The sequence below is a fragment of the Lissotriton vulgaris genome, chromosome 11 (genome assembly GCF_964263255.1).
Source record: "Lissotriton vulgaris chromosome 11, aLisVul1.2, whole genome shotgun sequence".
In the NCBI taxonomy this organism is placed as follows: domain Eukaryota; kingdom Metazoa; phylum Chordata; class Amphibia; order Caudata; family Salamandridae; genus Lissotriton; species Lissotriton vulgaris.
This window is the reverse complement of record NC_141699.1, coordinates 1048711664-1048736452: the sequence shown is the minus strand read 5'-3', so window position 1 is coordinate 1048736452 and position 24789 is coordinate 1048711664. Positions and strand designations below refer to the sequence as shown.

The 24789-nt window shown below is 47.9% G+C and overlaps 1 protein-coding gene across 5 annotated transcripts in view; it reads left to right on the top strand.

Annotated features, from left to right (window-relative positions):
* ECT2 (epithelial cell transforming 2) overlaps window positions 1-24789 on the top strand; it is a 247927-nt gene that overhangs the window by 198854 nt on the left and 24284 nt on the right. For all 5 annotated transcript variants that reach the window (XM_086944387.1, XM_086944385.1, XM_086944386.1 and 2 more), the window contains 3 exons: window positions 12523-12658; window positions 15166-15320; window positions 22829-22936. In XM_086944387.1, coding sequence (XP_086800513.1) covers window positions 12523-12658; window positions 15166-15320; window positions 22829-22936 — 399 coding nt within the window. The remainder of the gene's footprint in view (window positions 1-12522; window positions 12659-15165; window positions 15321-22828; window positions 22937-24789) is intronic.

Genomic DNA, 24789 nt, shown 5'->3' with positions numbered 1-24789 from the left:
TATGGGCGTGAACGGCGAGGGGAAGGTAGTCAGGTCATGAACCTCGCAAACTGCATCCCACGCCCTTAGGGGGACCCGTGTAACAAAAGAGGCATAGAGATTAGCAGGGCGATGCGCGCGGCGTAAGAACGGAACCTCCTGGAGGGTGCGGCCCGCCACCGCCTGATCCTGAAAAAGCCAATGTTTGTCGGACTCCCACCTGCTCCACTCCACCAGGTACCGCAACTGCGCCGCCTGAAAGTATTAACGGAGGTCCGGGATACCAAGACCCCCTGCCTCCGGAGCAAGTGTGGAGAGGACCCTCTTCATCCGCGGCTTGCGGCCTTGCCAAACAAAGCGGGAGATGTCAGCCTGCGTTTGTCTTATCCAACCCACAGGGGGTTGGAGAGGCAGAGCGCGAAAGAGGTGTAGAATCTGGGGCAGCACCGTCATCTTAACCGCCGCGATGCGACCCAGCCAAGACAGAAGGCCCTTGCTCCAGCGGCCAAGTTCCTCTTTGATCTTCCTGCCGAGGGAAGTGTAATTGGCTGTCACCATCTCAGGCAGTGTGGGTGCCAGCAGGATCCCCAGGTATGGCACCGTAGACTAGGACCACTGCATGGGGAAAAGGCGCTGAAGGTCCCTTCTGGTATCTGCCGCCAGGGACACATCCAACGCCACCGATTTGCTCATATTCATTTTGAAGCCGGCCACACGCGCAAAGGCGTCCAGTTCCTGGACGCAAGCAGGCAGCGACCTCCTGGGGTCGTCTAAGGTCAGCAGGACATCGTCCGCGTAGAGGCTGACCGTGTGGGTATACTGGCCCATCTTGACCCCAATAGCGTCCGGGTTGTTGCGAATCCTCTGGGCAAACGGCTCCATGTAGAGGGCAAACAGAAGCGGCGAGAGGGGGCAACCCTGTCTCGTACCGCGTTCGATGGCAAAACTACCGGAGCTACACCCATTGACCCGCACCGACGCCGAAGGACATCTGTAACAGTTGAAGACCATGGTGCGGAATTTCTCACCGATGCCCAGTTTCCCAAGAACCAGCTCGAGATACGGCCAATGAACTCTGTCGAAGGCCTTCTCAGCATCAACCGATAGCAGCATCCGCTCCCCCGGGATCCGCGAGGCCTTCTCTAGGACATGCGTCACCCTCTTAGTGTTGTCAACCGTCTGTCTACCGGGTACGAAGCCAGCCTGGTCCGCCTCCACCAATCCTGGTAGGTGTAGACCGAGCCGGGACGCTAGGATCCCCGTATATAACTTGAGGTCGACATTTAAGAGCGAGATGGGCCTGTACGAACCACACAAGGTCCGGTCCTTCCCGGGTTTCGGGATGACCGACACTGTTGCGTTCAGGAGATCCGGTGGGATGGCGCCAGGCTCGGAGAAAGAATTAAACAGTCGAGCCAAGAGCGGGGCCACAGTGGTGCAAAAGGTCTTACAAAACAAGGACGTGTAGCCATCCGGGCCCGGGGCCTTACCATGCTTCAGTCGCGCTATAGCGGAGATTACCTCCTCAACATGGATGTCCCTCTCCGGATGGTCCGCCTGGGCGGGATCCAGCACCGGGAGGGCCACTGACTCCAAATAGTCCTCGGCGTCTCGCGGCGAGGAGGGCTCCCCAGCATACAGCGCTTCGTAGAAGCTGCAAAAGGATTCCGCCACCTCCGCGTCACCAGAAACGACAACCCCATCCGTGCCCACCAGTTCCTTCACGACACTACGCTGCTGTGCGACCCGGAGTCGGTGGGCTAGGAGTTTACCGCACCTGTCCCCCCCCCTGAGTAGAAGGCATGCTTCAGGCGTAAAGCGGCATACTCCGCCCTGTCAAGATACAGTGCCGACAGGAGCTTCCTCGCCGCCTTCAATTGCCTCCAAACTCTCGAAGCCCCTGTACGGCGATGGACCTGCTCAAGCTCCCGGACCTGCGCGGTCAGCTCGTCCCTCTTACGTTGCCGTTCCCTATTTTCAGCAGAGGAGATGGAAATAAATTCCCCCCGGAGGACTGCCTTCAAAGCCGCCCACTGCGTTGCTTGTGACGTGTCGGAGTTGCCATTATGAGTTAGATAATCCTGTATGACCTCCCCTATGCGCTTCACAACAGACTTTTTATGTAAAAGGGTATCGCGAAGACGCCATGTACCCCGAGAGGGAGAGGCCACCGGCCACTGAAAAACGCCTGAAACTGGCGCATGGTCGGACAGGGAGAGGACCCCAATGTCCGCCGCTGTGGCGGCCGTGCGCATTGATCCACTCACCAGGAGATAATCCAGCCGCGAGTAGGTGCGGTGTGCATGGGAGAAGTAGGAATAGTCCCTGTCGGTGGGGTGCATAGAGCGCCAGAGGTCGTGCAAATCCATCTCCACAATCCGATCCTTCACCGCGCGGGAAAGTTCTCCCGTCTGCGGGGAGCGTTGCGCCGACCTGTCCATAGCCGAGTCGAAAGCAATGTTCAAGTCTCCCCCCAGGATAACATGGCGGTCGGGGGAAGCAGTGACGTCCATCAACACAGAGTCCAGGAAAAGATCCTGGTGATCATTCGGGCTATAAACTGAGCCTACCGTAAAAGCTATTCCCCCTAGGCGCATGCGATATGCAAGGAGCCTCCCCTTCTGTTCGGCATGCTTGTACAGAACCTCCCCCCTAAAGGAGCTCGCTAAAAGAATGGCTACTCCCGCGGTCTTGGTCGCCGCCGAGGAGAAGAACTGGGTGGGGAATTTGGCAGAGCGCAACCTGTGGCAATCCCGGGACAGCAAATGAGTCTCCTGCAGGAGGCATATATCCGCCTGCGTCCCCTCCAGCAATGATAGGATCGCCCTTCGCTTCACGGGGTTATTCAGACCCTTAACATTAAGGGTCACTACCTTTAAGGACGGCATTCCACCCGGGGATCAGAACCGCTATGTAGCAAGCAAGGGATCAGCGGGCGGGGCGCATGGGGCAGGCGCGCGGGAAAGGCCAGAACAGGCCAGGCATGGGCAACATCGGACGGGACCTCCCCAACAACAAAACAACCCTTACATCTCCCCAAAACACACCCGTGGCAACTAGCCAAATACAAACTTAAACACCCCATTGTCTTAGTCAAGCCCCAAAAACGGGCAAGTCCGTAGAAAACAGTTAAGTGGACGTTCAGCCACTCACCTCCATCCGCTCCCCCCGACCCCAAACCCAGCAACGTGAAGCTAAGAACATCTCCCCCCGAGTGAATTCAGGCCGTCAAGGCCACACTGTTGGAGCCGGCCAAGTCCCCGGCCGCCGCCCTCAAAGCATCAGCCATGTCCGCCCTGATAGTAGGGGAATCGGGACGACCTGCACTCGCCGGCGACTGTCTCCTCGTTGACCTCCGTCGGCTCCGTCTCTCCGGGCGCCTCCACGACGGTGTAGCTCCGTCCTCCTCCGTAGCCGTGAGCCCCAGAACCCCGCAGATGTCTTTTAGGGAGCGCAGCTGGTGTAGCACCCCGTTCCACCTAAAGATCAGACGGAAAGGGTGTCCCCAGGAGTAAGGCGTCTCGTGCTCGCGCAGAAAGTCAGTGGCAATCCTGAAGGACCTGCGCTTCTGCAGCGTGATGGCGGACAGGTCTTGGTAGAGCGCTACAGGCCGCTCCCGGAAAGTTAGAGGCTGCTTCCTCCGGGCCTCAACCATAATGCGTTCTTTTAGCGAGAAGTCAGGTAAGAATGCCAAAATGTCCGGTGGGGGCGCCGATGACTGGCGCTGTCGACCAACCCTATGCGCTCTGTCAATGCGGACGGGGAAGTCTGCATCTTCCCCCAGGATCTCCCGGAACAGGTCCTGCAGATAGGCCACCAAGTCGGCCCCCTCGTCCGCGGATGGGACACCACGCACCCGGATGTTGTTCCGCCGGGACCTGTTCTCAAGGTCTTCAGAGTGGGCCTGGAGCTCAACACATTGCTCCCGGAGGCGGAGAACATCCTGTTGAAGATGGACTATCTCCATCTCGGCGCTGGGCCGCCGTTTCTACCGTTTCAACTCGTTCGCCGAGGCCCTCCACCTCTCTGCGGACTTCACGGACCTCACTGGCCACTTCCTCCTTCAGCGTTTGAAAGTCCTCCTTGAGGGAGCTAAACAGTTCCTCCATAAAGGACCTCGTGACCGGCGGTTCACCCCCAGTCGCATCCGCCGAGGCCCGGGAGGACCCCGGTGACAGCTGTGTTCTGTCCCGCCGCTGCTGGGCCCTGCCAAGCATATCCGGCAGGAAACGGTCCCCCTTCCTCGAGCCGCCTCTCCCAGTCATCGTAGCCGCTGCAGTAGACGAGAGGGTACAGGTCCGGTCGCCTCAGGGTTGCCCAGTCGCCGGCGAGCGCCAGATGTGGGGACCGCTCTGCAAGCAGGGGTGCTGCGTCACAAGCGACAAAATGGCGGACCAGTCCGGGCCTGCCAGTCGCGGCGCCCAGCCTGGGCGGTGACCGGGAGCCGAAGCAGGGGGTCCCCCTTCAACACGTCCCACAGAAAGGTAGTATAGCAGCAGAGGCGATTGCTAGCGCCAGCCAGCCAGGGGCACCGATGAAGGCCACCACCACCAGTCTACCGGGGACAAGATGGCGGCAGGGCGGGGTCGGGTAGAGCGGTCCCGGCTGGCGACACTGCCGGGGCCCCCCCGAAACACAGCAATCAGAGAAGTTCCACAGCCAATGTCACACAGCGTCACAGATGGGCCCGAGTGGTCCGATCCCAGTGCTGAGGCCACCGATTGTCTTCACGGGACCGGGGCCTGCACAGCGCAGTGTGTCGCCATCGCTAGTCGGGGGGCCAAGGCGCAAAGCACAAATCCAAAGTCGTCCGTGCCGCCAAGACCTCACCCGTAGGGCTCCGCTATCCTCCGGCACGCGGCGGGTCCGATCCCCTCCGAATCTGCAACATTCAGCACCAGGCCCAGCCGAGGCGTCTGGACAGCACTGCAGTTCGCTCCGCCTCCCGGGCTCTCCTCCGTTCCTCTATCTTTGACCAAACTTTGGAAGTGCTTCCTCCGAGGCGATCCGGGCCAAAGTGACATCAATGTGCCCGCCAAGTACTCCGCCACACTCCTCTCACTCGCTGAGCATCAGCGGGGGGAGAGAAGCGCAAGAAAGGGGCTCGAGCTGAGCCGGGCCGGAGGAACTACGGGAGGAAGCATCCGCTCACCCCGCCATCTTGGCCACGCCCCGCGATTTAGCTTTTAAACAACTTGCAACATTTGTGCGTATGGTACAGCTGGTTTATTCAAAAATCAAAATGCTAATGATTTGTGGTTTTGCAGCGAAATTCTTATCTGGATTTACATGCCGTGCATTGTAAAATGTTTTATTAGATCTGGAATCTTCACGTTAGTCCTCTTTTCATCCTTGTTTTTTGTCTTTTGGGTGTCTGCAGTCATTTGGTGCTACTTCCGTTCTCCCAAGATGTCAGATGAGTGTTATAGTTCTGTAGTAGGGGATCTCTGTGTAAAGTCATAATCTTGTGAATAGTCCCGCCCATGTGCGCGGACCCCGGAGCAATCTAAATAGTCTCTTAAGTTGTCTTCTGCAGTCCTGCATAGTCACTTAAGAGAAAATCAAAGACAAATAATGCAGCCTAAAACTACAAGGCTACATTGGCCAGCACTTCATCAAATAATAGTGCATTTGACACACTTTGTAAAGTTTCACACCTAGAGAATCTCCCTTTCACAAAAACCCTTTGTCATGATAGAGAGGAAGGGTTGGACAGACAAGCCCCATAGACTGCCATTATGTGTCTGGAAAAGGGATACTGTGCCTTTAAGGAACTCTCCAGAGACCCTCTGTATCCCAGAATGCACCGCCAAAGGCCTTTTGCTTTCAGTTCTTTTTTCTAGCTCCTGCTAGCAGGACCCTGGAGCATTGAGCTTTACCCTTTTGGGTATATCCTCAATTTGTTTGAGCTTTTCCAATGTTTATAGTGTTTCAATCTACGTCTGGTGTCTTCCTCTTCCAGTTGCTGTCTTTTTGTGACCAGTTTTGGCACCTCTATTTTGTAGAAATGCCAGCTTTATTCGACAAGTGCCCGGAGTGTGGTAGGAAGATGTCAAAATCTGACCCCCACAGAGTGTGCATGCTCTGTCTCCCTTCTACCCATGTCCCTGACTCCTGTGATATCTGTCACACTTTCTCCAGGAGGACCCTGCGTGACGGGGAGAAGATTTGTCTCCAAGGCCTGGAGCAGAGGAGACATTAAAAATCTGGTGGGATTTCTGGGCATGGAGGGACTTTGTCATCATCCTCTGCCCGTGCATCGGCCTCTTGGGGGCTCCCCAGTCAGGAAAAGGCCCAGAAAAGGCACCGGTCCCAGTCGACGTGGATGGCTTCGATGTCGGCGTCAAGAGGTATAACTACCATCTGTTCCCCGTCGCCCCAGGGCTCTGGGTCGAAACTACTACGTTCGGCGTCGAGGACGTCAAGACCTTGGACGAGGTCGACATCTAGAACTTCACTGGCGTCGACACACCATCGACGTCGTGATGAGTCGCGGGCAGGCGCTCGCTGTCGAGGCGACACCGCCGTTCGCCTTCAACCGCGACACGAAGATCGACGACTAGGAGAGAAAGGTCGAGGCGAAGACACTCTACGTCGGGGAGTTCGTCGATGTCCAGAAGAACGACATCGAGAAGAGAGATGTCAGAGGTCGACATCGAGGATGGAAAAGTCGGCGTCGAAGAGGAAGTCAAGGCCCAGAACGGTGTCTAGTGCCTCTGTGGTTAGCGTCTCATCGTCCTCATCTGGGAGTACCCGGTCGCGGCGCTGGCGCTGGCGCTCGCTCTCAAAGAGGTCCGCCTCCAGAGCGTCCTCCCTGAGGCCTGCTCGTAAGAAGATCAGAGTACTTAGGTTACCGGACTCTGATTATTCCCGGACCTACTCGCCCTCAAGGCCCAGGACGCCTAAGCCTCCTCGTCTACCGCAACTTCCTCCTCCACCACCGCCTCAGCCTCCACAACCAGAACCCTTGGTTCAGCCTTTTCAGTTTCCGCAACCTCCTGGACCAGTGGTTCCAGCAAGGCCCAGAAAGCCAAGGTCAGGATCCTGAGCGAAGCATCGCTCTTCAGTGAGCGTTGAACTTCGACAAGGTAATTTCATCGTTGGCGGAGGGAAAGGTTGCGGTCCAGGTATACAGACTCGTCCAGTGACAGGAGATATTCTCCCTCTTTGTCGGACTCTCCTCCGACGAGTGTTGCCAGTGGATGACATTGTGACGTTCCAGGATGTGCTGCTGAGTGGTAGAGAAGCTGGATATCAAATTGACTGTTCCCACCCCTTCCACTTCTGTAATTTTTGAAACGTTGCAGCTCAGGCGCCTCTCTCGCCCTTTGCTGCCAGGACTGGAGGAGCCTGCCATGGAGCGGTTTCTGACGCCGTCCTCAGTGAAGTCTGCGCCATCTAGACTTCAAAAGAAGTACAGGCCCCTGGATTCGGATCCTGCATTCTTCAGAGCAGATCCTGTGCCGGATTCTGTCATTGTGACAGCGGCCAAGAAGCAGCATTTCACTGCCCCTTTGTCTACAGTCCCTCCAGACAAAGCGAGCCGTCAAATTGATTCGTCAGAAAGAAAAGTCTGCAGTACAGCTGCGACTTCGATGAAAGCGGCAAGTTCATCAGCGCTTTTTGGGTCGGTATGACCGCTCCTTGTGGGAGTCTCTGCAGCAATTCATTGAGCTCCTCCCGAGTGACAGGAGAGAAGACTTCCAGGAGATCTTGAATGAGGGCATGATGGTCTCAAATCAGGTCATCCGTTCGGCGACGATGCCTCTCTCCTGGCTGCGCATGGGTACTGCCATGGCATAAACTTGAGACAACACTCCTGGTTGCGCCTTACCTCTTTTAAGCCTGAGGCGCAGCAGCAGATTGCTAACTTACCCTTTTCGGGATCTACCCTCTTCGGGGCTCATGCGGATGAAGAGATGGCCCACATGAAGGCCAAAGTGGAAACGCTGAAGGCTGTAGATTTGGAGAAACCAAAGGACCAGCGGAAATCCTTCCGTCCCTTCCAGAGGCGTTACTCTTCCCAGAGATTTCAGCGGGGGCAAGGTCGCCAAGCTGGCCAACAGCAGCAGCAGCAACAGCAATACCAGCGACAACCCTTACAGAAACGTCAGAGGGGCGGAGACGGCCAGCAGGCTTCCTCGGCGAATAATGGCCCGGCCTAGTCTAAGCCCTGAGGTGTTACTTCCCCCCTCGTCCGTTACCCACTCCGGTGGGGGGGGGAAGCATACAGAATTACTTGGCAGAGTGGAGAAAAATTACTCAGGACAAGTGGGTGCTGAATATTTTTTGCAATGGATGCAGTCTTCGCTTTGTCAGCCCTCCTCCAGCTATTCCACTGGTTCGTTCGCACTGCCAGCTGCGCGAACTTCAAGCGGAGGCTGATACCCTGTTAAGAAAGAGGGCGATAGAAGACGTACCTCTGTCTCAGAGAGGAAGAGGTCTGTACTCCTTGTTCTTCCTGGTTCGCAAGAAGGACAAGAACGAGTTCAGGCCCATTCTGGACTTGCGACAGGCAAACAGATGGATTTGCAGGGAAAAGTTTTGCATGCTGTCGTTGCATCAGATTTATCCTCAGTTGCAACAAGGAGACTGGCTATGTGCTATAGACCTACAGGATGCTTACTTCCATGTGCCCATTGCACACAAACACAGGAAGTTGCTGCGGTTCCAAGTCGGCGCCAATCATTATCAATACACAGTACTCACATTCGGACTAAAGTCTGCGCCGAGAACGTTCTCGAAGTGCATGGCATACCTGAGGAAGAACAAGGTGTTTGTCTACCCGTACCTGGACGATTGGTTGATCAAGGCATCCTCCTTCTCGGAAGCGCAAGCACACTTCCAGAAGACATACGTTCTCTTGAACAAACTGGGGTTGCACGTCAACATGTCCAAGTCTGTCCAGACTCCAGTCCATTGCATACAGTACTTGGGAGCCTCCATCAATACGCTGTCAGCAAGCGGGTCTCCTTAGGAGGAGCGACGATTATCACTCCTTCGGAAGGCTCAGGCTCTTGTGACCACTCCATCTACGACAGTGAGGACGGTGTCTTCTCTACTGGGATCAATGGCCTCTTGTATCTTCCTGACGCCACACGCGCGGCTGCACATGAGACCGCTGCAGGAGTGCTTGGAGGACCAGTGGGATCAGAGGAAAGGATCTTAGGACGACAAAATAGGACTGTCTCTGCATGCTCTTCAGTCTCTGAAGTGGTGGTATTCGCAGGAGAATCTCCTCAGAGGGGTTCCCTTCCACAAGGATATTCCCACGCAGACTGTCATGACGGATGCTTCTCTCCAGGGGTGGGGAGCGCATTCCGGGAGTCTACAGATTCAGGCAACGTTGTCCCCGATGGAGGCCACGTATCACATCAATTTCCTGGAACTCAGAGCTGTTCACTTGGCACTGAAGGCTTTTCTTCCGTCCTTCCGGACCAACTCTCTGCTTGTACAGACTGACAATACCACCACGATTTATTACCTCAACAAGCAGGGGGGTTCGAGATCATGCACTCTGTCTCAGGAGGCGCAGGCGATCTGGCACTGGCTTCTGGCCAGAGGACTGACTATGACGGCTACCCATCTGCCAGGTGTGCAGAATGTTCAGGCAGACGCACTGAGCAGACTGATTCAGGAAAACCACAAATGGGTCATAAACGACAAAGTACTAGGAGACGTCTTCGCAAGGTGGGGAACTCCAGACGTAGATCTGTTCGCCACCGCCGAAAAAAGCAAATGCAGAGACGTCGCCTCCAGGTACTACCAGCAGGGGACGCTGGGGAATGCGTTATGGATCGACTGTTCGAACAGCTTTCTGTACGCTTTTCCACCCATTCCCCTGATTCCGGCGGTGCTCATCAAGCTGGCCCAGTCCAGGGCTCGGATGATACTCATTGCCCCGGAATGGCCCAGACAGTGGTGGTTCACGGACCTGCTTCACCGCTCTCTCCTTCCTCACATTCGGCTGCCGTGCAGCCCGGACCTTCTCACGAAGTTCGGGGGGGCAGATGTTGCACCCCAACCTCTTGTCTTTGAGTTTGGCGGCATGGCTCCTGAGATAGTGCAATATGGCCATCTGAATCTGCCCGAAGATTGCATGGACATACTGAAGGTGTCTAAGAGACCTTCCACTCGGACTTCCTATGCTTAAAAGTGGAAGAGGTTTTGTATCTGGTGTCAGTCCAAAAACTATGACCCAACGACATGCAAGGAAGATGTCATCCTTACTTACCTTCTGCATTTGGCACAATCTGGCCTTAATGTTCATTCCATTAAGGTTCATCTTGCTGCATTGACTGCCTACAGGAAATGCCCTTTACAGACTTCCTTTTCCCATGTCGCTGTGATCAAAGATTTTTTGGAAGGCTTGATGAAAGTGTTCCCTCCTGTTAGGCTTCCTTCGCCTTCATGGGAATTGAATGTGGTGCTGTCCAGATTGATGAAGGAGCCTTTTGAACCCATTCATAAGGCTTCGTTGCAGCACCTGTCCTGGAAGGCGGCGTTCCTCGTGGCCATTATATCGGCCCGCATGTGAGTGAAATTCAGGCGTTTTGTTGCCAAGAACCTTATACTGTATTTCATGCTGCTAAGGTTGTTATGCGAACTCACCCTAAATTTCTGCCCAAGGTGATTTCTGATTTTCATGTCAACCAGACTATAACTTTGCCTACGTTTTTTCAAAATCCTTCATCGCCAGCGGAAAGGTCTCTGCATTCCCTGGATGTTAGAAGGGTGTTGCAATTTTATCTAGATAAGACCAAAGATATTCGTAGGTCAGACCAATTATTTGTTAATTATGGATCGGTCAGGACAGGTCTTGCGACCTCTAAGCTGTCCATCTCTAGGTGGATTGTGTCCTGCATACAGTTGTTACCAAAAAGCTAATAAGACCTTAGGGGGTAAGCCTAAGGCGCATTCCACCAGGGGAAAGCTGCCACAACAGCTTTACTCCGTAATGTTCCGATTGCAGAGATCTGCAAGGCGGCCACTTGGAAGTCTGTTCATACCTTTGCTAAGCATTACTGCCTGGACACTTATGCCAGGGCGGATGCTCAGGTTGGAACGGCTTCGCTGCGGAATTTGTTCGCACAATAGTGGTGTTGATTTTCTTCTCTCCACCGCCGCTTGGTGTGGGGATGGGCTTGCCATTCTATTCTCTAGATTATGACTATACACAGAGATCCCCTACTACAGAAGGAGTAGTTTCTGTCCTGTAACTCCAGTTCTGTAGTAGGGGTATCTCTGTTATAGTCATAAGCGCCCGCCCTCCTCCCCGGTGGAGATAAATATTCATGTAAGGAATGCTACAGGTCTGTAGTGCTACGCCTTCAAAAAGAACTGAAAGTAAAAGGGACCTGCTGTGCATTCTGGGATACTGGGAGAAAGTTCCGGAAAGTTCTCTTAAAGGCACAGTATCCTATTTAAGCCACATAATGGCAGCCTATGGGGCTTGTCTGTTCATGCCTTCCTCTCTATAATTCCAGAGTCTTTAACTGGTGGAGGCAAGTTTCTCTATGGTAGAAACTGGGCAGGCTGTGTTGTGTGTGGTGATGTTTGGTGGAATTTCTAGTTGAAGTACTGGACAGTGTAGCCTGTGGATATAGGCTGCATTATTTGTCTTTAAATTCTCTCTTAAGCGTCTTTGCAATTTCTGCATGATTTTGACAATTTAAGAGATTATTTTTAATTGCTGGGGTCCACGCACATGAGCGGGACTATTCACTAGATTATGACTATAACAGAGATACCCCTACTACAGAACTGGAGTTACAGGACAGAAACTACTCCTAACCCAGAAAGCAAAGTGACTGCACTATTTAAGTATGGAGTTGGGTTGTATGTGACTGCAATAACCTGTTTCACATTAATTCGCTGTCGCATTTATCCTGATTCACTTGTGATACATTTGGGTTGTGAAAGCAAACCTTGAAGATCTATGCCAGTCTTAGTTTGTGACACAACCTTTAAGAAAGACCTTCAACGGAGCGGCAACACATGGCTGCATTTTTTGTTAACTTTAGTCCATTTGAGATGGCAACCATTTTTCTTAATCTGCAGATTATGCAGCAGATAATTTTTTATGGCAAATGCTGCAAATCCATAATTATGCGGATAATGCTGTAGAATCTCATGATTCCAGTGGGCATGCTTATAGTTGACACATTGTGAACCAGAAATCACTCTTGCATAACCTCACAATTGTACCCTTTTGTTACGGTTCTAAAACTGTTTTCTATTGGATACATCTTCCTGCAAATGACTCGCCTTAAGTCTATCATCCCAAGTGTCCGATTAGTACAGCAAACTTTCTTTCCAAGGTGTGACTGATTCTGCATGCCATATATGGCCAGTATATTGTATAAAAGGTACAGACATAGTCACTCTTTTATTTTTTCACGCCTCATTGACATGGTGCAGAGTGCTCTGTGTTTCATCTGACACTTAGTTCAGCTTTAATAGCAATTAGGTCAAATCTCTCCTCCAAGACATTTCTCAATTGCACTTTACAGATGGGTATTTATTCCTACTTTTTATTTTCAGATTGCAAGGAAGAGGCACAAAGTCACATCTTTCAAAAGTCCTCATGGACAAACAAGACCTCCAGCATCTCTCAAACACATTAGTTTAATGCCTCTGTCCCAGATCAAGAAAGTTCTGGATATCCGGGAGACTGAAGGTAAGGATGGTTAGGAGTATTCTGATCAATAGGAAATGTGACTCTTACGGTGGTCTGCACACAGGGCATCCCTAAGATGGCAGTAACATTGGATTTGAAGCACTTTCTAAAATGGTGGTGTCAAATGTAATGTTTTATTAAATAATTTTGGTTAATATTCTATGTAAACCAAGTGTATTTCAGTAAAGTATCTCAAATGTTTTCGTCAAATATTTGAAGAGTTAATTTTGATAGCTGCATTTAGGCTTCCTGTTAATTTCCTTTTTATGATTTTGTTCTATGCTAGTGTTTGCTTTTTCCTCAAATGAGAATCAGGAAGTTTCTGGGGATTTTGATGAAATTGTTGTTGAGCACCTGATGGGAACCTTGTGTAGCAGTCCTCCATTGTGGTGTAGGTCTTTTATAAGGTCGTCTGACCCCCTCATCAGGAGTTGCTCGTAATTTTAATATACAGACTCATAGATGTTTAACTCCTGGTGTTAGAACACCCGATCCAATATCCCAATACAGCGGACTATAGTTGGAATGAAAGTTTTCCAGCTGTGCCAGAGAAGAATACTTGTTCTTCTTCAATCTCTTGACATTATTTTTAACTATAGGATGTCCCATGCGGTTCATCTGAGTTCTCCAGCCCCAGTGTCCGGTAGTTTGGCTGGTGCTGTGGTGGAATTTTGCTGTGGCAAATGTGCTCCGCCTTCAAATTAATGATGGATAGTGTCTGTGGTGTTGTCAATAGTCTTGTGGATGGAGTAGTCTGCTTCAGTGACTGATGCGTCAGAACAGCTTCTCGGATCAAGTATTCTTTCGTCCAGTGTCACTGACTTTGTTTGGAAAGCTTTGAGAGATGGTGACTTCAGATGGCTTGACCGAGATAGCCTTATCCTCACCCTTAGTGTTCATGAAGCTTTGTCCGCAGTAGTCGTTGACAAGGCAGTGGATGAGCTTACTGCAGAAGGGAGGGTTTTCTTAGTCTTCTTTGTTGGATGAGATGACATTGGAGGCTTCATCGTGGCAAAAACTAGTCCATTTAGAGCATTTTGTGTTTCTTTTCCTCCAACTCTGAGGCTGAATCTTTTGGTCTTAATCTCTCCTTTGAGACCTCAGTAGTTTCAGGCTTTATTTTTAGTGACTTTTTCTCTCTAGGTTTAGACGAGCTGGCCTTAGGCTCATCCCCTGAAGAGGGGTATTATGCACCCTTCGCAGTCATTGAAGGTATTGGCAGAGAGTGTTCTGCTGATTTTCCAATCTTTAGCTTTGTGGTCTGGGTAGAGATTGTAAATAAATTTGTCACGTCATCTTAGAAAACCCTTATCTTTCTGCAAAATCAGAGCCTTGTTCACTTTTCTTAGAGGCTGTAGGGTGCGAAATCTGCACCTAAAGCCTAAGTTTCAAGAAGGACTTGTGGTTTGCTCTGGAACTTCTACACCGTGTGTGGTAGAAATCTGAGGTGTGCAGTCCTCTGAGGGGAGAGACAGAGAACACACTCACCTCACTAAGCACTGTCAGGGCTTTTTCAACCTCTCAATGCCTTGAACTGCCATGCTAAAGCTACAGAGGATCTGATCTCCCTCTTGCTCTGGGGAATGATAGAAACGTTGGAGTACCACAGTTGCAGGATAGTAACTTGTTGCTTGTTGCATGCTTTCTTATTCTACCCTGTGACAGTCTGCAAGAATTTTCCAAAAGTTATGGCTCCGTCCAAATGTTCAGTGCATTGTAAGCATGTTCTAAATGTCACATAAAAATGGTCTAGACCAACCATTGTGATATTTCAGACAAAACATTTATCTTGGATTACCAGTCTGCTGTTTTTTAAGTCCAATGTTAAACTTCAAAATAGCTAATGTAGTAAGTTGGCTTACAGTTTCTCCTTTTATTCTCCAAGAGCATGTTTTATATACCGAGAGTATAATTCAGATTTATAATAAAACTAGTTTCAAAATGGTGCTCAGTTTCGCATGGGTGTTGGAGATTTTCTCGGCAAGTTAGTTATTTTTACATCAATCACTATCAAACTGTTCGTATGGAAGCTTATAATAATATATTCATGGAGATGGTGTCAGCCCATTAGATTGATTTCTGGAGGCATGCAGAAGTGCTTATACTTTTTTTGCTTTTTAAAGCTGTACCAATACACTGGTGAATATGAATGTATTAAAATATATTCTAAAACTACACTGTTTTATTAGCTGTACACATTTCATTTACAGTGTTCCCAAAATATGCACTGTTTTCAAAGTTGATTATTCTTTGTGAATGAATGCTTTCAACCAACTCTTTCCATTGTTTTTTTTTTTGTTTTTTTTACTATATAGTGGGGAGCTATGATGCAAAAATGTCTCATCCCCTGGAAGGTGTATTATTGAATTAATAGCAATGTAAAGTCAGTAACCTCTTCAGTACTCATTTATAATCCTGCATGTTGGGGTGTGTAGGACTAGGTATAAATGTTGCCCCGGGAAGGAAATAACTCTTGTAAACATGACATTTTCTTTTACTAATTGCAGATTGTCGCAGTGCTTTTGCTTTGGTAGTTAGGCCACCAACAGAGCAAACAAACCAGCTATTCAGCTTCCAGCTGACATCTGAGGAGCCACCAAAAGTGGATTGGTTGAAGATGCTGTGTCGACAAGTTGCAAACACAATTTGTAAAGCAGATTCTGTAAGTTGTCCAAGTATTGTCTATATATTTCATTTGCAATAAGTTTGCAGATCATAGCTTTCTCTAATTAAATTAGTGATTTTGTGAATTGCAGATTTCTTTGCTATTCTGAAAGGTGCCATCAATTAGCTATACCTTTAAATTTAGTGGTGTATATATTTTTATAAGTGAACTAATGCATTTATAGTTTGGTTTGAATTTGCCTTTACACAGAAAAGCATATTTACTAATGAATTTGACAATGGTTGGTTGAGATCTGCTTGTTGCTTTACAAAAAATCTTAATGTGGTAAATTTTTGCAAGTTGCATGAAAATTGATAGTGGTAGTCAATGTTATGACGCTGGAAAGTGCCCAAAATCAGAACTCTGCATTTTGTTTTGGCTAAGCCAAAGATTCATGAACAAAACCAGTATGGAGTGTAGTAAACCCTTCTCCAGCCATAGTTTTTAGGTCTCGCGACCTATCAATGCGCGCAAGCGCATTGAGCGGAGCGAGAATTCAAGTGCTCGAAATCCTCGTCAAACCAAGGGCTTCTTGCGCTGCGGTTTTCATTAAGGTCACGTGACCAAACAAGCAGGCGCATTCACGGCCGCACAGCACATCAAAGGGCTTCGCCCAGCGTGTGCTGTGCGGCTTCTCCTCCCCTAATTACCAGCTTCCCCCATGTCTCCTTTGTGTGCTTCTCTCGTAGGCTCTCCCGCCCCCATCCGGCTTCCCTCCGGCCATTTGCCACACTCCTTGCCTCTGTCTTGCCTCCCCCTCCATTCTCCTCCCCTCGCTCTCATTCCCGCCCCCACCAGACTCTCCCGCCCCCATCCGGCTTCCCTCCTGCCACAGTACTGGCACTTTAATTTGGCTGGCCGGCCGTACTTTGTTTCCCAGCCGCTCTTTTTAGCACTCGCAGTAGATACAGACTATTCGTATTTATTTGTCTTATCTGAAAACTATAATGACATACTCGTAGCCAACGTTTTCACATCGGGTTTGAATGTATGATTATTATGTAAAGAAGACTTCCGAGACTTCAATGTTACAGCTCAATCCTCTAGAGGCATCAACATTGACTCACTCCAGTCCGTGCCCTCGTGACTGAAATGAACGTCGTATAATCTCAGATTTCAGGTCTGCATTGTCTGTAGTCAAACTCTTTGATCCGCTGTTGAATGCTAATGTTACCTTTTTCGTTCTCACTGGTTTGTATTTCGAGGACTGCTGGTGAGGTGCCACTAAGAGAAAACAGTCGCTTTCCATTTTGCAGTTTCAAGTTGTGCAACAAGGAGTGTATCAGCCACCCGGCTTGTGGGCTCTCAACCCAGGTCTTTGAAAAGGAAAACCAATGCCAAATCATTTTTAAAATTCACCAGCAGATTTAAATATGCACAAATGTTGACAATCGGGGCTCATGTGTCTCTCGCTGGTAACAAAGTATCTCACCACTTGAGTTGAAGCATTGATCTAGAGACATTCATTTGTGTACGAGCACTTATGGGGAGTGTAAAACTAAAACAGCCACCAGGTGGTGCATCCAATCACCTCTCTGTTGTCCGGGTAATAGCAGCTCTCCTCCTGCCGAGGCACTCCCGAAGGCAATGCGGAGTGTCAATTGCAGTGCCGCATACAGGTGAGGCTGCTTTCTCAGGCATAAGTTAGATGCACTAATTTATAGGCATATATAATGGCAGCCGCACATATGAGTGCACTACAACTTCACTACACCCAACGCAGGGCAGCCCTCTAAGGTCGGCGCAGGGACGGCAGCCTCCCATAGATGCGGCCTCTGTAATGTGCAGCACTCTCTTTTCTTCGGGGAGGAACGGGCAAACAACCTCCAGCACCCCACCTCGCACACAGGCGGCACAGATGCTGGCTCACTCACTGCACCTCCTTCTCACTAGAACGACTCAGAGCCGGGCAGGTTTAGGGGAAATGGGTGTAGGTGTCCACGAATGCTGACGCAGACTCTAGCCATCGCCGACCTCCCTGCACCTCACGCTTCATAGCAGGCAGAGAAATTTCACCCCTGCACCGCAACCATCGGAGTCAAGGCTTCGGAGGTGCAACAACCCGTCACGTGTCTGAGCCAGCCGGGAAGTACAGGTGACAGCAGCTCGACTGCCCACAGGGCCTGCGCTCCTCTCCCCCACAGCAAAGGGCCGCAGAGGCAGCGCAGAGCCCGGGATCACCTCCGGGACGGCCTAGTTGAGCCGTCTCTCCTCTTCCACCAGCAGGAACGCCGACAGCTGCAGGGGTGGGGACGCTTTCCTCTATTTGCAAATACCGTAAACATATATATCTAACGCTCTACGGTCCATTTCTTATCCTCATTATGTTTTACATATACCAACCATATCTAACTGGTCACACCCTCACCCACCCTCACACCCCCTCAACCTCACACCCCCCTCATCCTCACCCCCCTCACAACCCTCTCACCCTCACACCCTCACCCACTCACCCTCACCCTCACACCCCCTCACCCTCACACCCCCTCACCCTCACACCCCCTCACACCCCCTCACACCACTCTGTGCTACAACACATATGTGTGTGTTGGTGCAAATGCAATATTCTTGGATTTTCGTCACAATAAAATACACTGAACATAATCTTCACAAAATTTATTTACAAACGTTTAAGCTATTGCCATTAGAAATTACTATAACTTTTATTTAAGTATTAATTATTTACAAAATTAAAAGCCATTGTTATTTGTAATATCAATACATCTAAGTCACGTAAATACAACACACATTGCATTACAAATGCTATAGGTGTCACATTTGCGAAAGTTAAAACTATTGACATTGTAACTGACAAAGCTATTAATTTTGCTATTTTCAAAACAAACACGTAAATTAAAAAAGTGTCATTTACAATACCAATCGCTCAAACTTTCCTAATGCGAAAAGTTAAAAGTATGGGCATTGTAAATAACAAAACAAAAAAATAAAATGTCATTTAGAAAACCAATAGCACAAACTTTCCTACTGCGAGACCTATTGGCAACGCCAGTGCTTGTTTTTGTGGTCTTCTTCAGACATGGCTTCTGGAAAGGCAAACATTTTACATCAACCCTGAGTGTTTCTTCTGCACCATCATCAATGTATTTCATTGATGTACAAGTTGCATTTGGACTGCTTTAGTAGCAGCTGTTCATGCAGCAGTCAACAACCAGATGTGTCAATAGACACTGATAACAAAAATATTTCTTTTTCAGAAGAGTAAGCCCACAAGACAGATGGACATTTTCAAGAAACAGTCTGGGTTATGTGTCTACAGTACTTGAGGTCTTTTTTGAGCATGTGCTTGTGAATTGTTTTTGTACGCTAATCGTGTAATATCAAGGTTCTTCTGCTATGCACACTTATTAATACATTTGCTACTGATAAGGACATGGATTATAGATTTTCTGGAATTTTTTTTGTAATTCCCCTCTTAGCACTTATTAATGAGCTGCTTCTGTTGAATATGCTCAATTGTATTTTTTTTCTAACTCTAGCGTGGCAAAGTAAACACATAGTGGTAGATATGAAGCGTCCGTGAACAAGATATATCTAGTGCTTTTCCGTTATCAAGTCCTCGTATGTATTCTCCAGTGAATGTCTGCAGAATTGTGCCATTGACTGGTTTGTGTTTACTTGGTAGGAAGCATGCTTTGAAGTCTCATTTTGGTGAGATTACTTTTCGTTTACTGCTCAAGTGAAGTCTCGTCTCTTTGAGCATATCCAGTAAAGATTCCTTTCGTTTTGCTTCATCTTTGTAATCTTGATTTTTTTAGACTTGGTAGAATGGGCCTTTTATGCAGTATAATCCAAGTGCTATAGCAATAGAAATAAAAGTCATATCAAGGTTCTACACAACTTTACTAAAAGAAGGTGAAATCAGCCAATGGCTCTAGACAAGTATGCACATTTTCACTTTGATTTTAAACTCTGCTCTTGATCAGGGCTTACCTGTCATGGGTGTTTTGGAGTTCTGTATTCCTTGAAGTTGGCCAGCAATATGTGGATATGAAGCAAAATTGCATTGTTTTTATTGGTTATTTTAGTCTTTGTTTAACAGTTTGTAATGTATTTAAAAAAAAGTAGTTTAGGAAGGCGACTTTTTGAACTGTAAACCTATTGTGTGTTGATGTGATATGCTTCTCTGAATATTGCACCCAGGTGCAGTGTGTGCCATTAATTGCGACTGAGTGTTGGAAAACAGGAACCAATGGAAAATCTGACCCCAATAGTGGATTTTAACCCCGCTTTTCCCATGGTTTAAATTGCTGAAGGTGCTCTGCTGACATTCCAAATGTATGTTTATGGTTTTTATATATCGTTAACTTTGCTTTTTGGCTAAGGAGTGCTGTCCATGGTCAAGCAACATCATACAATCAAGAAGTAATAGGAGAAAATAATTTTTCTATAGTGGAGCAGTGTTGGAGAGTTCCAGATGGGTACAGGATGCTCCAGATCCTGGGGGCATAGATGGAAAAGGACTACTGTATTTATCCTTTGCATTTTTTCTTAGTCTCTATAACCGAAAGAGCCACAAACCTCTTCAAGCAGTGCACTGAAGATGTTAATTTGTGTGTTCTCATGCAAGTGTGGTAATGTCTACTTTAGTGCATGTGCCATTGTGGTGCATGTAACTAAGAATGTTATCAATCAGGAGTGTATGGATCTTAAACTAACTTTGTCGTGTTGTATAATTCATACTCTAGGAAACTTGCTCTTTATATGATGTATAAAAATGAGATATATATTGTAAAGAGTCCAGGGTTTCCCTTAGGAGTGGACAGCGGCTTGCAGGGCAGTCCTAAGGTGCTCTGTTATGTTGTAGTGTAGTCAAGCAGCCTTAGGTTTAACACGGAGGAGTGCAAGACGTCTAAAAATATACACAAAGGCCAATAAATGAGATGACGCAAGCAGGCAATCCTCACCAATTTATTACAATTGGTGAGTATCATTATATGCGTTAAGGCACCAGAAGAGATTTTTTCAGGTATGCTTTTAAATATGAATTATTTTCAGTTAAAGTTGAAGCAGTGCAATTTCTGAGTTCTACAATGTTAAACTGGCAGGAAAATCATATGCGAGATGATTGCGGGGACTGAAAGATGTGCTTCACCTCGCTTCCCCCACCTTAGGGGTGGAATTGGCAGAGGTGAATCGGAGAAGTTTGGCTCAATGGTTAGAGCGGCAGACCCTGATGCAGAGGTCTAGCCCGGGACCAGAGTTCAGTTCCCCGCCTCGGCGGGTCTTGGGCTCAAAATTCCATGGACCTGATAATTCTCACCTCGGTGCCTATTCTAATCATAGTCCCACTCTGCAACTCTGGGCAATAGCTTGCTTAATCTCCACAACGGCCCCCACAACGCTAAGGATGCCTGGCCTTCACCCTGGGGGTGCCCAGGAGTGGACGCCTCACAGGCAAAGCCAGGACGGGTTCCACAGCGGTATTCGTACAAGCGCCTTGAGACCCTTGCGGGTGAGTAGTGCGCTATACAAGTATCCATTTACATTTTACATTTACAGGTGGGCACACATCCTATTCTAGCTTTTCCTGCCAAAGTGGGGGTGTATACCAGGGACTGCCATTTGCTGGTAGCAGCAGAGACACTGGTCGCATTACAAAGACGTTAAGCCTTTGAAGCTTACCTCTTCGAGCACTGGCCTATCCTGGGGGAGGAGGTGTGCCACCGCTGCCCAGGATGTGCATTGTTTCTGGTCAGAGAGCAGGGACTCTTTACCCAGGGTCAAGAAACATGTCTGGTGGTGGCTACCTGACTACATCCAGTCAGAGACCACACCAGGTTTGGTAGGTTTTCAAAGGGCACCTCTAAAGTACCCTCTGCGTACATAGTACAATAAATCCCACACTGGCATCAGTGTGGATTTATTGGAAAGAGTAGTTTGGTACCAAACACTCCTGTGTTCAGTGAAGCCATCACGGTGCTGTGGAACTAGAGTGTTCGAGTTTTCAGCCCATGTACTCTCTCTGGCTTCCCTGGCACTTACAATAATAAGGAATGGACCCCAATATTGTAGGGGCATGTCTGCTCCTGCAAATATTCCCTCACCTGTGATATAGTGTATCCTGCCTCAGGGTTGTGAGACCTGCTAAAGGGGTGACTTAACTATGTGTTCAGGCAGTGCTGGTTTGCATGACACCCAGGCAGTGTGCCATGTTGACTGTTTTCTCCCTCACAGGGGCATGCAAGGGCAGTGGCATGGTCCCAGGGGACCCTATTCAGCTCCCAGGCCCTAGGTACTGAGGGTACAATTTACTAAGGACTTGCAGGTGGTTGTCGTACCAACTGGGAATTTGTGTTTAGGGAAGACTCGCTGGCATAGGGGACCTGGTTGACAGGGACCCGGTTGGCAGGGATCCTATCCACTACATTGAATCCACATCAAAACCAGGCAAAAATTGAGGCCGAACCATGCAAGAAGAGCCACTTTCTCACACAGTGTGTAGCATTGTATGGTCTAAGCAGAACTTAGCCCATCGCATCCATACTATGGAAGGGCAACTACTGGTCTCTACTGGTAAAACTGTTAGTCTTCAAACACCATGGCCAACTTCTATATAAACAAGCAGGTCCGTAGTAGATCTATACACAGGAAAGAAGGATGCTCATTTTACCATGTGCTCCGTATGAATAGATAGTGCGCATTGAGATTACAGCTCTCCAGTTCAATCATTTTTTCACCACTGTTCCGGAGGACGAACTATGGATTGCTAGAAGCACCCTACTAGGTTTTGATATACATTTAAATGATTAAGCCCCATGGGCTGCCCGTATGTGATTTGTCCACTTTCTTGTAGTGTGGACCATGCCTCATTTCTTTCTCACTCGACCATTTGAGATCTTGAGAGGGGGATGTACGCTCTGGGTGGCTGCGTTTTTGAGCATGTTGAAAATTCAGTTCATGACAGATGCTTGTGTAGTCCCTTCACCTACATATCAATTTGGTGGGCAGTAGTCCATTTGGGAATACATGTTCGAAATCAGTGTTTCTGCATGTGAAATACAGTATCTAACAGGAACCTCATAGCCAATTAGATTTTTTGTAACCTTGATCTTTTACAACTTCACCTACAGGTGATATGTAAGCTTGTTGGGGTAAAGCATCTCGGGGGTCTCAGTTTTTTCATTAAGTACATTTTGCTTTAGGAACCTTTACTAATAGTAGGATTATGCCCAAGATATTTTTGTACTGGGTTTAATTAATGTGGTTTGTTATGACTTTTTTTTCTTTAAATGATTCCCGGGTAATTGGAGTATGGTGGAGTTTGTGGTGCAGACTAATGTGCTCTGTTGGAGAGGGATTACAGACTTGCACATGTGCTATCCAGGGTGTAATATTTTCTTTGGGACAAAGTGGTAAGGCACAGAATCGGCCAACCTTAACTTGGACTAGCCTGTAGAGAGTTTTAGAGCATGTGGAGGGCATTATATATTTTTTTTAAATCTCTCATTTACCGCTACAGATCTAAGTGCATATTTTTTTCATAGGAAAGTCTAATTTACACCACAGATCCAGATTCTCTTGAAGTTAATACCAAAGACATGGAAAGCACTTTGAGTAAGGCATCCAGAGCTATTAAAAAGACATCAAAAAAGGTAAAGTAGCTTCAGTATTCGCATTTTCTCAAATATTAACTTTTTCCTTGTGCATTACATTTTATTTGTAATATTTGATTGCTTTCCAGTTTTATCTTTGAGATCACTTGTTTAAATGCATACATTTTTAGATACCTACATACCTTTCCTATTAACCGTTCAGCTATGTGGCAGTGTCCTTTATCTTACCTTACGATGCTTGTGTACTGTGCACTGGGAACCATAGATTGTGGTTGATACCAACATTCATATACTATCTAATCTGATCCAATAGCATGGATTGTTACCATGTGGAAAAGTAAATATTTGGGTAATCCTTTTTTATTAGATTGTAAAACCTGTATTCAGACTACTTAAAGTTGTGGACTTCTACTTTAAAACTCAAGATGACTTATTGCATGCTGGCTGGTGAGTATAGCACTTGGAAATCTATCAGGCTTTTGACTATCCAAGTTTACTTGCTTAAAATATGGAAAGTGTCTTCTAATTTGCACTGCTAGACAACTAACAGAAGATGCAGATTTCTGAGTTTACTCTGCAGTCACATGCAACCATGTAAGGGTGTGACGGGCATTTATCCTAAAACACATGCATTTGAGCACATCTTAAGATGCTTTCTAGCATAAATGACTTGTGTATTTTGTAAGGAAAAAGCCCTGGAAACACCTGCATTCTGTGGTATGTTTACACAAGCACCCAACCCCTCTTACTCCTGACGTATCTCCTGCGCCACCAAAATATTCCGGGCTCCTACTCCGATTGGTCCCATTTTGTCTGCAGAGGTACTGTTTGCAAAGCAGTTCTAAATTGTACTCTTCGAATCAGCCGTGGTAATTTTCTTTTTTATGTTTCAATAATCTGCTTCGTAATCTCACATCAGGTACTTAGTTTACTGGTTCTTAAGAAATTTCATGAACCTTTCAGATGGTGACCCCCATCACTTGCGTTTGCATTGCTCTAGTCCACTGTACCGCATACATATTGCGGGAAATCTGATTTACAGATTTTTAAAAAAATTATAATAAAAGTATAATTGAAATTTACTTTTACACCTGCAGCTAGGCATAGAATGGTCCCTTTTTTAAGGGATCTGGAGCTACATAGGTGTCAAACTTAGACAGTCGGCACTTTCCCCATGTAGCAGATTCACCCCCTCTCCCAGAGTAGCTGTTAACAGCGATTCTTTAGTCCCTTGCTTCTTTTAAGAAATGGGTTTAAATAGTTTTTCTTTAATTCATCATGTTTGTACCTTTACACTTCTTAATTTTGAAGATGTGGTGCATGTTTTTTGTTGCACTCCATGCCAACATGTGTTTCTGCATTGGAAAAATGTCCTCTGGTAAAATACTGATGTAGAGTGAATTTTTTCTTTTGGACATGGCTGGGTTTGTATAGAAGGTTCGTCCACTGTCCTTCAGGAAGCCGTGCTGTACTTCGATCTCCCTCCAGCCTGCAAAGTGTGACTGGGAGGCCATGGTTCTCCCCCAGATCTCGCGAATACCCCCTAAATCTTCAGGCATTTCTCAGAACTAATATCGCATCATTAGAGGATTGACTTCGATAGCTGCAGCACACACGTTTAAGGTCTTGCTTGACATTAACGAGAACCAGTTTTAGATACTGCAACCACTAGAAGAGGCAGGAACCTGTGGTAAGGAATGACTTGGTTTGTATAGCAAGCTAGAACGCCATTGCCATCGTCTTGCCCGGAGCTATTACAGCAGACCTGAATGTATGGTTTGAGAGTGCCTGGTTGGATGTCCTGTGTTTTGGTGTGGGTCATTGATCCTGACTCATCTGCTCTGGACTAGCAAATTTTATGCTTCTAGTAAGTACAAATGTTTGTAGTAGTA